General features: G+C 35.6%; 1 protein-coding gene across 1 annotated transcript in view; it reads left to right on the top strand.

The window, feature by feature from the left end:
- Positions 1-17,244, top strand: part of LOC150107135 (small ribosomal subunit protein mS39-like) — a 369,834-nt gene that overhangs the window by 328,376 nt on the left and 24,214 nt on the right. Inside the window, exon 18 of the mRNA XM_090391018.1 lies at positions 13,990-14,053. Within this exon, the coding sequence (XP_090247144.1) occupies positions 13,990-14,053 (64 nt within the window). The remainder of the gene's footprint in view (positions 1-13,989; positions 14,054-17,244) is intronic.

Raw genomic sequence — 17,244 nt, 5'->3', positions numbered from 1 at the left:
TTGTGCAGACTTATACTTGATTTATATAGAAATATTATATCATCTGCATTAACAGCTGAGATTAATTTCTCCAAGTTTTTTTCCCCAATTTTTTGTAACGTCTTCTGAAGCATTACAGCATAAATCTTATCTGGCACTGTCACTAGAGAAATTCCTGTGTAATCTTTTTTTTTTTTTTTTAATTATAACAAAATCAAAAAGTAAAAGTTTTTTTTTTTTCAAAAAAAAAAAAATATATACAGGGTGTTCGGGATAAATTTGACATATTTATAATTAATTATATTTTTCCGTAAGTTACATGTATTAACACACACTTCTCTTCATTTAAAAGTTTGGACCCTTCTTCATTCATATACAAGATGTCAGAAAGGATGAATAGCTGGAACCCACCTGAATCATGGAAGAGAATAACTTGTATCATGATGATTCGTGCCCGCCATCAAAATAAGGATATTACGACTGCTGCCCAATGCTCCCTGAATACAGTAAAAACAATCAGGCATGAACTAGAGACTTGCAATGGTGACTACGAGGATGTAGCAAGAAGAAAGATCCCTAGCAGACGATCTGATTGCGTTCGTACAGCAGAATTCCTCGCAAATCTGCAGGAACAGGTGTTGAAGAACCCTGGCATTGGAATTCGGGCTTTGTTCGTGGAGTTGCTAACTGTAGTCAAGCCCTGGATAACAAGGGTAGCCAATGGTAGGCCGTATGTATGGCAGCAGGATTCGGCCCCTTGCCACACCTCTGGGAAAAGTCAAAAATGGTTGTCTGAAAATTTCTACGACTTCACCAGTCCAAATGTTTGGCCTCCAAACTCCCCAGACCTTAACCCCATGGATTATTTTGTATGGGGCGCAGTTGAAAAAGACACCAATCGCACTTCCAGTAATACAAAAGCCCAGTTAATGGATAAAATTAAAACAGTTTTTGTGGCCCTTCCCAGGGAGACTGTAGCATCAGCTTGTTCGAGGTTCCGAAGCAGAATTGAAGCTGTGATCGATGCTAATGGTGGTTATTTTGAGTAAATCTTGTTGATAGTATTGTAATTAACTCTGCCTGTAATGTTTTTTTGTCAATTCATTAAATTTAATAGATACAAAGAAGATTTTCTTTTTCCTTACGAAACTGTCAAATTTATCCCGAACACCCTGTATATATATATATATTATTATTATTAAGAGAGACCTCTCCAGACAGTCAGAATCTCATTGAGGGAGGCCACATTATTCAAATCAGTTGTCATACCTACCTGTTCTTGAATTCATTCATGCTATTTCCGCCTGGTCCATGCAGTTAGCCTAGTGGCTATGCGCTTCGTAACCATATATCTGGGAAAGGAGTGTATGCTGGGTTTGATTCCCATTGCCGACATGAGGAGCCTAAGGATCTTTCTCAGACATAGCCAAGTCAGCCGGTCTTGGGCATGGACAGCAGGATTTTTCTCCCTAGTTTATCTGGGGTTTTTTCCTCCTGCAAGCAGGCAAACTAGCCACGTGAACACACACACAGCTACAGCCATAGAATATACCAGGAGGTATAGAGCTAGTCACCTTATCCTTGGGACAGGCATGACTTATAAGAGCTAAAGATAGCTCTGTAACAGGCCAGTAGGCCTAACATGCAGAAGAGAAAAGAAGAAGTTATTTCCATAACATCCAGGGGCAGTCCGTTCCAATCATGCACCACTCTATAAGAGAAAAATCTAGTCCTAACCATCCCTTCTTGACAACATTCAATCTCAGCTTCTGTGGATACCCTCACCCTCCATAAAATGAAAAATTCCATCTACTGAAATTCTGTATAACCTTTTCAGAAGTTTGTAAGTGTCAATCATATCACCCCTCTTTCTCCTGTCTGCTAGTGCTTGCAGCCGCCTACAAGTTCTCAATCTGTCTTCATAATCTGTATTCCACAATCCTGGTATCATTTATGAACACTCTTTACACTCTCTCTCTCCACTATATCAGAATCACTACATAAACCAGGAGACCAGACTTGTGCACAATAGTCCAAGCAAGTCTTATTAAGGTCTTGTAAATAAATAAAATGACTTCTTTATCTTTACATGTCAATATTTGTTCCAGCATTGCCATTATTTCTCTGAGTTGTATTTACAATTTTTTGCTATATGACCCTTGAACTTACTTCATGTCTACTAAAACTTCAAGATCCTTAGCCTGATCAGTTTCTTCAAGCATAATCCCACCAATATAATATGACATTGCATATCTAATCACACCAAAGTGCATGACCTTACATTTTTTAACATTGAAATGACAGCCATTTTCACATGCCCTCAATTCCAGCCTATTCAAATCATTCTTAAGTGCTGCATATCAGCAACACTCCTAATCCTCAGCAAATAGCTGTATGTCCAGTGTGATTAATGTACAAATTGAATAACAGTGGACCAAGGAGGACTGATCCTTGAGACACCACTTGTTACCTTCAATCTTGCAGATTCAACCCCCCCATATTCCACTTTTTTGATATCCGTCAATCATCCATCTTCTTATCCATGCCAATGATATATAATCTAAATCCATATTCTCCAATTTATGCAATAGTATTCCATGCTATGTTCTGTCAAAAGCCTTAACAAAATCCAAAAAGTGTCATGGTGTATCCATTCCCCTTGTCTAACTCAGTGGTAACATTGTTATAGAATGTGAGCAAGTTGCTAAAACATAACTTTCCCTTAGTAAATCCATGCTGTTCATCACAAAATAGATTCTCTTTCAACCCATTTCTGAATGAAAGTCCTCACCACCCTTTCCAAAATCTTCACCACCACTCCTGAGATACTTATTGGTCTTTGCACTTCCCTTGTGCAATGGATTACCATACAGTCTTTCCACAGGAGTGGAAACTTTTTCTTCCTTGTTCTGAGACTCAAATTATATAGGCTGGTTGCCAGTTCAGTTGAACACTCTTTTAGCATCTGTGCTGATATCCCGTTAGTTCCTATTGTAGATTTCTCATTCAGTTTGTGCAACAGCTCTAGTACTTTCTCCTCATCCACATGAGTTTCCTCATATGGTGAAGAGGTAGCAGTGAGTTCAGTGTTGCATATACCAGGTTGATAGCTTTTATCAAAATGGCTGCTCATTATTTGAACAATCACCTGTGCATCAGTAACCCACATACCATCTGCATCCAGTAGAGTTTTTTTTTTAAATTCATTCTTTCTATTTCTTGCATCACAACGATAGAATTCTTTTGGGTTGTCTTTAATTCGCAGAGCTAGTTTCTTTTCGTACTCAGATTTAGCTTTCCATACAACACTTGTAACTTCTGGCCTGCTGCTTATAATTATCATAACTGACATAATCCTTATGCACATGATATTCTTTCCACATAATATTTTTTTTTGAATCTCTTACTTAATGAGATTATCCCATCCATTTCACTATTACTCTATTTGTTCTTTGAACTCTAGGGACACAATCTGATATTGCATCATTTAAGTGTTTTTTAAACACTTCCCATGCTCTGTCGATATTCTTCCCATCCAATAACTGATACAATGGCACAGAACCTAGCATACCCCTCAAGTAGTCATAATTTCCTGTTTTGTAATTCAACATGTAACCTTTTCTGAATGGAACATTCATTAACTTAGTCACTTCCCAAGTGTGTACTGTATGATCGCTGTCACCAACCGTAAGCCGAATAGGTACATCTTTAACCGAACCCCCCCACACACACACACACCCACACACACTATAATCAGATCTAACACTCTTTGATCACGAGATCCTTCTGTAGCATTCTGCTTGAGGAAGTTGGAAGGTCATAAGTAAGTGATTGAAGAAGTTACTGTTTTCTGAACAAGTTGAAGTAATTGGGCAGGGAAACTAAAATTGAAAGGGGTTGAGTGTAAGAGAGAGAAACTTTAGCAGTGGTTGTATATTTGTTGATCCTTATTCGCAGAATAAATTGCAGAATAGAGGAGATAAAAATTGGCATGGGACTACTGAAATTAGTGACATGTATATCAGTTCTAAAGCTGGTACAAGAAGTAAAGGGAATCTGCAATTTTTGTATACCAATGCAAGAAGCATTCGAAATAAGAGAGAAGAACTTTTGGCATTAGTCAGTGCAATCTCACTAAAAGTTGTAGGCATTAGTGAAACTTGGCTGTTAGCAGAAGATGTGGTCACTGGAATTGAATGTGATCGGTACAGTATTTTCATGGAGGATAGAGAAAATAAAACGGGGGGGGGGGGTACTGTTGATGATAGCTGATGTGTTGCAGCTAAAGAAAGTAGTATATCAAGATGATAGACATGTGAATGAGAATTCATTTGAGGCAGTCTGGCGTGAAATAGTGACCAATGCAACCAAATATACAGTTGGTTATAGGCCATGGGGTACAGAGGGGGATATTGCATTCATGCATCAGCAAATTAGTGCAATGAGTGTAGGTTTAGTGATTATTATGTGGGATTTTAATTATGATAATATCAATTGGAAGGAGGAAATATCACGTACCAAAAAGGAAATGGAGTTCATCCGTCTTCTGCGAGATAATTACTTGAAACAGCACATAACTGAAGGGACACGTGGTGTGAGAGTGTTGGACCTGGTCATTGGTTCAGAGGATATATGCATAAATAAGGTGTCCTCATTACCTCCAATTGGTGAGAGCAATCATGTGGTATTGACTTGGAAGGTTGCAAAATCTGTGGATTTTTCTGTTAAGAAGGGGTATATACGGAACTACAGGTTAGGCAATTATAACAAGCTTTGGAGTGAGCTTGCAGCCATCCCATGGCAGAACATATTGCAGGAGAAAGATGTTAGCAATGCATGGGATAAAATCAGCGGGTATCTGAGGAAAGCAATATCAGATTGTGCCCTCATGGTCAGGAAGACAAACAAGGTAGGCGTTAGATGGATGAGCAATAGTATCAAGCTTGATCTGCAAAAAAAGAAAATGTTATGGAGAATGTACAAGGAGAAAGGCGATCAGTACACCCATGAGCAGTACAAGGCTCAAGCTAGGAAGGTTACTAGCATAGTAAGAAAAGCTAAATCAGATTATGAGAAGACCTTAGCCAATGAGATCAAGGGTAATCCCAAAGAGTTCTTCTGTTATGTGGCAAGTAAAAGGAAGAATGACTTCTGAAGGATAACTTTAGTGGGTGCAGATGGTATTGAGGTGACAAATTCAGATGTATTAGTCGAGTTACTGAGTGATCACTTTTCAAAAGTCTATCACCCAAGTGAGGATATTGCTGTACCTGTAGCAATAACTAATGTGAGAATTGAAGTTAAGAAAACAGAGGTATTTAATATATTGCAAAATTTAAATGCAAACACTGCAGGGGAAAGATGTTAGCTGTAGGTCCAGATGGAATATCAGCTCAGGTGTTGCATGAATGTGCAAAGGAATTGTCAACGCCTCTTACTTGGTTAGTTATTTAACCAGGTATGGTCCCTAGGGAGTGTAAGGAAGGCAAAATAGTTCCTTTGCATAAAGGTGGCTCTAAAACTGCGGTAGTTAATTACAGACCAATCACCATCTCGGGATGGTGGTAAAAGTATTGGAAAAGTTGGTTAAAGACAAAATTCAAGAATGGGTGGATCAGGATTTGATACTCTATAAGGATCAACATGGTTTTGCTAAAGGTAGATCCTGCCTTAGCAGTCTATTAACTTTTTTATAATAGAATGACATCCGAGTTGGACAAAGGAAATCACTACACAGTGGTACTTCTGGATTTTGCTAAGGCTTTTGACAGGATACCCCATGGAACACTGTTATGCAAATTGGAGCAGATGGGAATGGATACTAAACTGGTGATATGGATAGGAGAATGGCTCAGGGAGAGAAACCAGAAGGTGGTGTATGGAGGAGCAGAGTCCAGGATGAGGCAGGTGACCAGTGGTGTGCCTCAGGGCTCTCTGCTTGGACCATTGTTGTTTAATTTGTACATAAATGATATAGGAAATGGCTTGAGGGGAGATATTCAGTTGTTTGCTGATGATGCAAAGTTGGGTAATGCAATAAAAAATCAAGCTGATGTTGAGAGTTTGTAGGATGATTTAAATAAGCTGGCAAAATGTAATGGATGTCAGTTCAACATGGAAAAGTGTAAAGTTATGCATTTTGGGATTAAAAGATTACCAGCTGTGTACTACTTGGGGGTGTTGGTGGATAGGGAGATGAAGTTCAGGGGACACGTTGCTAAGGTGTCCAAGATTACACATAGGATTACATGGTTATTGAGGAGCACACTAACATCCAGAGATAAAGAGGTTATTATTCCCCTTTATAAAGCGTTGATACTTCCACATTTGGATTACTGTGCTCAGGTCTGGTTGCCTGGATTCCTTGGAGATGAGGAGGTTGTGGAGAGGGTTCAGAGGAGAGTGACTAGGTTGGTGAGTGATGTAAAAAATGCTCCCTACATTGATAGATTGAGAGCTTGTGAATCGCAGAGGTTGGTTGATAGGTGAAGAAGAGGGGATATGATAGAGATATTTAAATTACTAAAAGGTTTTTATAAGATTGATGCAGGGGAAATGTTTCAGCTGTGTGATGAAGAACAAGAGGTCATCCCTCGAAATTAAAAAAAAGTGTGGTTAACAAGGGTGTGAGAATGAGGTTTTTTGCCTGGAGGGTGGTGAATGAGTGGAATTCATTGCCAGACTCAGTTGTGAGTTCTTCATCTGTAAATGAATTCAAGAAGAGATATGATAGATATTGTTTTGCTAGTTTGGGTCTCCTGTGATGAGTCTACTGAATCCATGGAGATACCCATAATAATAATAATAAAGTTGTCCCGCAAAAGCTCAATAAATTCAGTTTCATTCTTCTTATTCAATTTCATAGCTACCCAATCAATGTTCAGATAATAAAGTCCCCCATTATGATTACTCTTTATGCACCCATTGTATTTATTTCATTATGCATTTTTTCTTTGTCACCAGCAACTGATTCACCAGGTCTTTAGCAACACCTCACTGTGTTAATCTTATTAGACTCTGCCTCATACCAGATGACTTTAAACTCACTGCCACATGAAAAATCATGAATTCATGATTAGTATTGTGGTGATAGATCTCAACTCTAGTTGTATTCAAGACATTGATATTATTAGCTGCACCCCTACCCCATCCACTCCTATCCTGTCTATCCTTCCTAAAAAAACACTGTACTCTTTGCATTCGATACCAGTTGGTACATCTGCTTCTGATAGCCAAGTCTCACTAATGCCTACAACATGAGGTCCCAATATATTAATCAAGGCAGTAAATTCCTTTGTTTCTGGTACTCCTAGCATTCGTGCATAATAAATTACCTGCATGCTCTTTTGCAAACACTTGGTTGATGGGTCTAAACCGGATGAACACAGAATCGTTCTTTGTTCATAGTCATTTCCATAATAATAACCATTCCCATCATTAACGCAGTTGCCTAACATTGTTGCTCTTACACACAGATTCTCGCTATTCCTCTCATTAGAATTCACTTTCCCTGATTCTCTGTGTTAGGTCTTATATCAGTTATAATTTTTTAAGACTGCTAATGCCAAATGCATTTAAGTGTAGGCAAATCCAATCTTCCCTCAAACTCACTCCACACATCCAAAAACTTGCATCCATTCCTTCTACACAGCCTACACATCAGATCATTCACCATCATAGTCCTTAATTCATTTTTATCATATCGTGGTAATATACTTACTATTTTCACTTTCTCAATCTTCACGCTCACCTCTTCTAACAACCCTTTCATTTCTCTCTCATACTGAACTTATCACTAATGAACTCATTAGTATCTACTACAGTTATGAACTCATTTGCTTTTCTTTTCTGTTTTTGAATTTTTTGCATTATATTTGTAATTTTTTCATCAGGAAAACTTGACATAATAACCCGCTCACTCATCAATGCCATTTTATGATATCATTCACCATACCTGATTACTTACCTGATTTTTGTTATTATGCACTAACTTACCTGATTCTGTGCTTTGTTTTCCATTTTGCCACTGAACTTTTTATTCTCCCTATGTGCCTCTAAATGACACTCGATTTTCTGTAGTTCCCTCATCATCTGTCTAATGACTACTTTAGCCTGGGGATCTCAGAGATTAAATTATTTTCAATACCCTCTTTAATATCATCTTTAGTGGGGAATATCTTCTTCTTCACTACTTTTGCTGTTCTTGTTAGCATTTCGCTTTTCTGCATTTTTGGCACCATTTTATACCTGTATTTAATATTAAAATATTGCAAGAAAAATATGTTATAAAGACACTAAATAATCTAAAAATACGAAAATCTACTTTAATATATTGTAAAACTATATATATATATATATATATATATATATATATTTTTTTTTTTTTTTTTCTCTATTGACTTACAATATATGTGACTCATACTTATGATGGCCATCCCATTAACACATTCACTCAATATCACATCACTCTTGTCCCATGGATTAAGATGTTATTGCTGCCTACAAGTCATGTTATTAAGAAATGCTTTTGCTTAGGCTATTGGTATTACTGAAGTTGAGCAAACCCTCAGAGACTTTTGGAAGGAATATATCTTTCAGATGCAGCATGGAGTGAGGTGACAGCAGACTATATGAATGGTATTTGGAAGAAGCTGCTGAAAATGCTTTGTCAAATCTTGAATGTTCATACATTCAAGATTTGACAATGACAACACCTTACAAGAGATTGGAAACATGATAGTGAGTGCTGCTATCTAAAGGTTTGAATTATTATTATTACCACATGACACCTCCGGGGAGTCCAAGGACTCATCACGGGAGGGCAGACCATGTCATCTTGCCAAATACATTTGTTGAAAGTTGTGGAAGAAGAGTTCTCAAATGAAAACTTAGTGCTAGAAACACAGAAATTTGCAGGAAAAAAGTAGAACAAAAAAAGACAAAGTCCTCAAAAATGTTTTCAGTGAAAAAAACTATCAAAGAAATTTGCCTACTAATAAGGCAGTTTAGTTGTTTGAGGAAATGGATCCCATCATGGATAGATTTAGCAAAGTAGAAGAATGATGCAGCCAGGGCTGCATTTATACTTTTTGAGGCCCTAGGTGCAACACCATAATGAGGCACCAAAAGAACAAGTCTATTTCAATTAATCAAATTCATATGCTTTTTTTTAGTTTATTGAAAATAAAAGTTGACATTTCCATAATAACTCATTTTAATAAACGAAAAATAACACAACATTGGTGTACATATTATATTTGCATTTAAATATATATATATATATATACACACATAAATAGTTCAAATTTAAATTAAAAAAGAAAAAATGATAACTAAAAATACAAAATAAATAACGGAAAAAACTCACGTAGAAAGATTATTTAATAGTATAATTTTTGCCTGTGTGTCACAGGCATCTTCAGTACATTAAGCTCAAAATTAAACACTAACTGACAATTCCAAAAAGTGCCACCTAAGTAGCTGGTGTAAGATAACTAAAAAGGTCAACTTTCCTAAAAAATAAAAATAAAAAATAAAAAAATTAATACAATAAAAAGTTAGGAAAGATTAGCTGATTTGTAAAGTACTATCTCCCATAAAGGGGACAGACGTAAGCCGTCTTTCTACGTGAGTTTTTTCCGTTATTTATTTTGTATCGATATGTCTACTCACTGTTTACCTCTTTTAAAACTTATAACTAAAAGTGTTTTTTTTTTTTTTTTTTGGCTTTAGCAAATACGTATCTAAAATGAAATCATAATTAAGCGAGTCTGTTAGATCTGATTCAATGCATAATAACGACAGATCACTTGTTTTATTTTGGTGCAAGTTGCTTCTTAATTTTTTTTATTCATTTCAACACTTAAAATGAGCATTCAACACTTGCATTTAAAATAGGCATCGTCAAAAATATTTTTAGAATTGTTTCTACGTTTGAAAAAGTAGACACCTTAACCCATCGTTTATAAATTTGTACATATTTTAATTGAAAAATTTTCTTCCTTTATCATTATTAAAAATTGCTTAACTTCACCAATAAATTTTTCTGAATCAATATCAGCCTCATAAGATTGTAAAATGTTATTAATACTAGTCTTGTACTTGTCTTCAGCTATATCTTTCTTCAAAAAAATGCCAAACATCTGTCTAAATAGCTTTTTGCTCTTTCATTAATTTCCAAAATTAGCTTATCGCAAAGACATTAAAAATATTAACAATGAAATTTTCTTATCCATGTAATATACGAGTAATCTCATCGTTAGATTGTGAAATTTCGTGAGACTTTTTTTTTCGTTTTTTCACCCTTTGCTTCTCATCTTTAAATTTTGTCTCATCTGTTAATAAATTTGCTTTTTCATTTAAAGCAGCAAAAACTATTTCTTATATCTAAAATGTAGCTGACTTTTCATTGTTTTCTGTAGTTCCCAAAAACAGTGAAGACACCTTGTTAACTGAGCAGCACCCCAGCCATTATGAAATCTCACTATGTTGCACCATCATATTTTTTGTGGTTTAAGCCAGTAGAGAGTGCAGTTTGGTTAGCTTAGTCCCAAATTGCCAGCTCATCCTTGTTTGTTTAGTACCCAGTGATACTTACTAATGGGTTAAACCACATGAATGTGAGAATTGGACATTAGGTCAGAAGCTACAATTGGTTCTTTGCATTCCTTAAAGTAGATATGGAAGTTTCCTTCCAGTTATGTTAACATGTATTATGTCACCATAAACAAAGCATAAAATGAGTTTAAAAATATAAGAAAACACATCTACACATTTTAGTATTCAAGCATATCAGTTGCTCACATATCCTTATATTTCATATAGTGATTTCTGATTTACTACCTTTTCAACTTACAATAGGATCATCGGAACTGAACCCCGTCATGGGTTTAGGACCAATTTTGTGTGTGTGTGCATGCACATATTCTCAGCTAAGCATGATGGTACAAAATTGAAATACTCAGTCACCCACAGATCATAAAAATCGGTTTTGGAATTGTGTTTTCAAGCTGCAATATATATGTGTAGTAAATGATTTTCTTGCACCTGGATAGCCTTTTTATTGAATTGATAAAAAAAATTCGCATACCATATTTACTTGAATATAACTTACCCTTGCGTATAAATACACCCATGATTTTACAAAAAAAAAAAAAAGAAAGAAATGAAGTTTCGCATACACCTCACACACGAAAAAAATTTAAAACGTGTCACATCGGGGCAACAGTAACTTGCTCTTCGTAAGAACACGCCCTCCCCAAAAGCCTGCAGATGCGAGAAAAACAAGTAGTTTTATTGTATCACTGAATAAGGTACAGAGACATTTGCAGTCTGTATAATATATTTGTCAACAAATAGTACAATTAGAGGCAATTCTGATAAAAACTTCACTAACTAATGAATCACATGATCCCACACACACACGAGAAACTATGCTGTATAGACTCAAACTAAACGTATGTTGCACTAACTAGCAAGCACAATATCTAACTAAAAAAAAAAAAAACTATTGTCCAATTTTTCAATTACATGAAATAAGTGTTTTGATTACATTTGAAATTTTCAATGTCATTAAGACAGATCACAAAGGCTAATTTCAAATACAATTCTACCGTGAACACGACATATAATGTGTGTGCAAGTCCACCCGCCAGCTCGACACGGAAGTAGCATGCAAACAAGCAGCAGTGAACTTCATCAGAAGGGTTGAAACTTTGTGTGAGTTGAGCCTGCTCATGCGATGTGGAAATGGTACCCAAACGGTAATGAAAAGTCCCATCAGAACGACAAACAGACAAAACACCACCTCATCGTGTACGTGTTAAAACTAAAATATATAGTGAATGTTGTTATGGCAGTTTCAGATTTTCAGCTTGCCTTTGTTGTTGGGTCATGCGATCTTTTGTTAATATTGCACCAATCATGTGCAATATTTACAAAATTCATAGCTGCTCTATCTACCAGCCTACCATTGCTGTCTTTTTTGCGCTCTGCTTTCACTTCTCATTAGTCATTCGTGAAGGAAGGATTGTTCATTAATATCTTAAATCTTGTAAATTACTAGTAGTTTTTACTTGAAATAATGGGAAAGAAGATGATGCTATTTGGGTAGGTGACTTTGATGATGCACAGAAGGAAACTGTTCTCAATAGTGAATAGGAGATTCTTGGTAAGTCATACCCATTTTCATTTTTTTCCTGGAAACTTTAGTTTCCAAAAATCCCCGCATATATCTCACATCATGATTTTTTAACTTTCATTTTTGGGGAAAAAGTGTGAGTTATATTCAAGTAAATGCAGTATTGCAGTGTAGAAGTTTCTCTGATTTTGTCCAGCCATTAACAGTATGATATAAAAATATACTGTATACTTTTAGGCTTTCCAATATCTTTTTTAAAATTACAGCTATTCTACATACTGTTGTTGGGTAAGGAACTGCTTTCATTAGTATTGGCTATGAAATTAACTGATGTTTATATCAGTTAATCTGGTGATGTGTTTTCCTGAGTATGAAGGATTATCGTGTAATGGAGATAATTGATGGCTTATACAGGGTGATCCAAAAGTCACACTTCAAAGTTGAAGCTGAGCTGCATTGAAGTGTTTCAATTCTAATTATTCATTTGGCCTATAAGTGGCACCCTAGGACTGTTGGTAACTATCGTGTAATCTATCCACCAAGCATTGAATATTGGGCATCCATTGCTTAGTTTTGTTTATGAGGAAAGTGAAATGGTACTTTCCCAGGAGCAGCAAGTTATTGTTTTGAAATGTTATTTTGCCTTTCATTCTTATGCAAATGTTGTGGAGGAGTTTCAAAAGTTTCCTGACTCTGTTGTTCCTCAAATTTTAACAGTTATGAGATTAACCAATTGCTTTGAGGAAACTGGATCAGTTGCAGACAAACAACAGCATGGAAGACCTTCCATTTTGACCAAGGCTAAAGTGACTGTGGTACATGACATGTTACAATGTACACCTTCAAATAGTCTTAGAAAACTCTCCACAGACAGGTATGTCACATGGCAGAACTTGGAGCCACCAAACAATTAAAGCTTCATCCATACTGTGTTCACCAAGTTTAGGAATTGAAGCCACTGGATAAGGAAAAACATGTTGTGTACTATAGGTAGTTTCAATCATTTGTTGAAAAAATGGAGTTTTCAAACGAGCTGGACACCATTTTATTCAGTGATGATGCATGGTTCCACATAAGTATGATACATCAATAGCCAGAATAACAGAATTTGGTCATTGGAAAATCCTCCTATTTTTCATGAAATGCTGGTGCATTCTTTGAAAATCAGAGTCAACTATTTTCTTTCAGAAATCAGAGATTTCTGAAAGAAAATAGTTGACCTATTTTCTTTCAGACGACATTGAACAGTGCACTGTACCAAGACATCATCACCCAGTTTGTGGCTCTCTTTGAGATTGAAGAACATGATTGCTGTTTTTAACAGGATGGTGCCAAATGAAACAGTGTAATTTTTGCAAAAGTTTTTTTGTGACAGACTTGATTTCTTAAGGACTTTGGCCCCATTGGTCATCTCCAGATTTCTTCTTACGGGATTATCTGAGAGGTAAGGTATATAAAAGTAATCCTCACACAATTGATGAACCGAAGATGAACACTGAATCAGAGCAGTCAGTAATTCCATGCTTCAAAGAGTTGCCTCTGATTTAGTAAAAAGATCATGTGCCTGCATTCAACAACAAGGCAGCCATTTTGAACATTTGCTTTAGTAATGTTATTTATTTTTGCCTTTGTAAAGACACAGTTATAAGCTTTATTTGTAGCAATTTATTTCTATAAAGTTTGTCACTAATATTGAAAAATTCAAGTTTATTTTATGATGTGCATGACATTTGGATCACAATGTATTTCTTATCTGTATTTTAATGAATGACTAGTGTCATGGCTGGTAGAGAGTTTAAAACTAGCCCTTACTTATTGCTGTTCATATATATTTAACTGTATATTCAATAAAGGGTAATTTTTCTTTTTAGACCTGCTTGTTTGAAGCAGTTTGCCATAACATTTTTGGATGCTAATCAACCAGAAAAAGCAATTGTAAGTTTCTGTTCCATATTTGATTCATTAAACAATTGAATAACATGAATACATATGTAAAAGAATTAAACAGCACACACACACACACACACACACACACATATATATATATATATACACACACACACACACACAAGGCATCTCATAAATTTATAAATATTTCAGTAATTAATAAAAATCAGAAACATTAATATATTAGAGTGCAGTTTGCATGAAAGTGAATTGAGAAGAGGAGGATTGGGGGGGGAGGTAGTTCAAATTTTCAGCAACAGGGGGTGCTGTACGGTATGCCTTATTTGTGAGTATGTGCAAATGAGAGTCCTATAAAATGCAGGGTGTACTGCTAGCAGCTTATAATGAATGCATGTAGTTTTTGTGAAAAGAAAGGTTTGTTGCTGTGATGATGACATTGGTGGATAATACATTGTTAGTGAAGTTGTTTTACATAAGTGGGAAATTGACAGCGGAAGCTTAATGAAAGTTTTGAACACGAGAAAGAATGAAGAAAGGTCGAAGTCCTATTGCTCTTGCTGGACTACAGTCTCTAATATGATGTTTTGAGGAAACTAGAAGTTTGTCAGATTTCCCTCACACCAGCAGACTAGTGTTATCCGAAGCCCATACCAGCACTGTGGTACTGCAAATGAATATCCTAGTGACCGAATTAAGAAGCAGCATAAGCAGCGCATGGTGAGAAGCTGCAAGAATCATGGGCATGGCAAAAAATGTCCATATTCTGTATCCTTCGTGATGTGTTAAACTTGGATCCATACAAGCTGCATCTTCACCAGCTGTTGCCAAGTGATACCATTAGGTGGGAGGAATTTGCAGTGTTGGCTTTGACAAAAGTTGCAGAAGATCCACAATGGCTGGACAACATCTTTTGGTCAGATGAAGCACATTTCCCATTGCATGGGACAGTTAATATGCATAACTGTCGATTTGGGTGCAGGGCAATGCACACACCTGCACACAGGAGCAGTTGCATTCACCACGACTCACTGTTTGGTGTGGCTTCACTACATCCATCATTATCAGTCCTTTTTTCTTGAAGAGCCATGTGCAACAAAGAGCTGGAAGGCATACTCAGTAAATGCATAGCACTACATGCAACTGCTACGCAAAAATGTGGTACCATTCTTGTGGGAAAAAATGTTCTTCTCACAGTTACATTCATGCAGGATGGGACACCACCTCATATTGCATCTCCCATGAAGCAGTTTCTCATCAACACATTTGGTTAAGAACAATTCATCAGCCATAATTGCAACTCAGCATGGCCCCCTCAGTCCTCAGACTTGACAACAGTAGATTTTTGGTTGTGGGGCTATTTAAAGTCCCGAGTGTACCTGAGCAGCCCATCTTCCTTAGCAGATTTAAAAGATGGATGGCATTCAGCATGAAGTTGCTTGTATCCACTTCAATGCCATTCTGACTGTTATTACTGGGATTGCCCTCTATCAGTGAAATTTTTAACAAACATTTTTTTCCCTGCCAAAAAAAAAATCCCTCTCCTTGCGATTCACTTTCGTGCAAACCACACTCTAATATACCGATTTTTATGAATTATTGAAAGATTTACAAATTTAAGGAACACCCTGTGTGTGTGTGTGTAATTCAACAAATAAAGAATGTAAAATAAACATGCATTTTTTTTTCTTAACACTTGTGCCATAGATAATTGACCATCGAGAAATGAAATAATTATTCTCTTATCTATATCTATATTATTTCTTTGCAATTTGATTATTCCGACCACTAACTTGTTTTCTTTCTGGGTCACAGTATTCAGTTTTTTTTAGAGAATAGCGATCAGCTAAATTTTTACAAACAGATTACCTGTTATTGTGCATGCTTAAAAAGTAATCTTTATGTCATGAAAGTTACTGTTATTTTCTGTCCTTAAGAAAGGAAGAAAGCCGAACAGCTTGAAGAGCATAAACAGAAATGTTTTCTTTATAGAGAGTCTTTTTTTTTCTTTGAATATTCCATAGCAACATTATTTTTTTTTTTTTTTACTTTTGCTATTTTGTAGTAAAATATATTATTAGTGCTACTTTGAAAATTTCTGATCTGTGGCACAGACTGCATTCTTATTTACTAAAAATAGTCTTATAATAGGCACTAAAATAATTTGTAGCTATTAATCTAATATAACTAAGATTCCAGTTACTGAGCATATGGCATGGAATTACATTTCTTGCTATAGGTAACTAAACACGAGGTAATCCTTCACACTGTTCTTCTCAGTGTGAAGGATTATTGCATCTTGTAATGGATATTATGGCTAGCTTGCACTTCTTATCCAAAAATATATGTCCAGTTTTGTGGGACATATATACATCCTGACTGTCAGGGGAGCTTAAATCTCCATATTTGATAATTCAGGTTTTAGACGAATTTTCTACAAGTATTGATATATTATATATATACTCCTGAGTTCCTCCTGAATATTTTTTACCACTGTTACATAATTTTTTTTTTTTAAATCTTGTAGTTTTTATGGTCCATAATTCACTTCTGCAAAATAGAAAGGGCCTTAAAACTTTATAAACTCTTATTCTTGTATACTCTTGAACTTAGTTAAGTTTGAAAATACTATTGATCATCTCTATTATTTTTAGGAAGTCTGAAATTTCGATATCAATGTCAGCTTCTTTTGTATATGATATAGCACATTCAAGGTATTTGAAGCAGTTAATTTGTTCTAGAATTTTATTTTCAGTCATGATTTTACTCCTTACATCTTGCACCAATTTCAGGATACTTGATTATATACTTAACATAAAGGTTTTCTATCAAAAACATGTAGTAACATGTAGGTTTTCTATCAAAAAAAAAAAAAGAGAAGTTGCATTTATTATTATAAGGTCATTCAACTTTAAATGAAAATGCTTTGAATTTGTTGTGACACTTCCTCCTTCACTGAGTAAATTCCTATTACCCAGTCCATGACAATTATGGAATCTCAACAGACAGCTATCAATGGCTTAGAAATTTTTTGTGTTTTAGTAGTTAGTGTAATAGCTTCTTTAACACTTGCCAAACATTTTTTATTTTTATGTTGCTCTCACCCATGAGAGGTTATTTGCTAACCTATAGTATGTTTTGTACTAAAGGTGTGCTAAGGATTTTTTTTTAATTTATTTTTTTACATGATTCAGAAACCCTGCTCTAGAGAACAACCATGG

Source organism: Typopeltis vanoorti, chromosome 4 (genome assembly GCF_054136105.1).
Source record: "Typopeltis vanoorti isolate ZY-2024b chromosome 4, IOZ_Tvanoo_1.0, whole genome shotgun sequence".
Lineage (NCBI taxonomy): Eukaryota > Metazoa > Arthropoda > Arachnida > Uropygi > Thelyphonidae > Typopeltis > Typopeltis vanoorti.
This window is presented reverse-complemented; position numbering and strand designations above follow the sequence as displayed.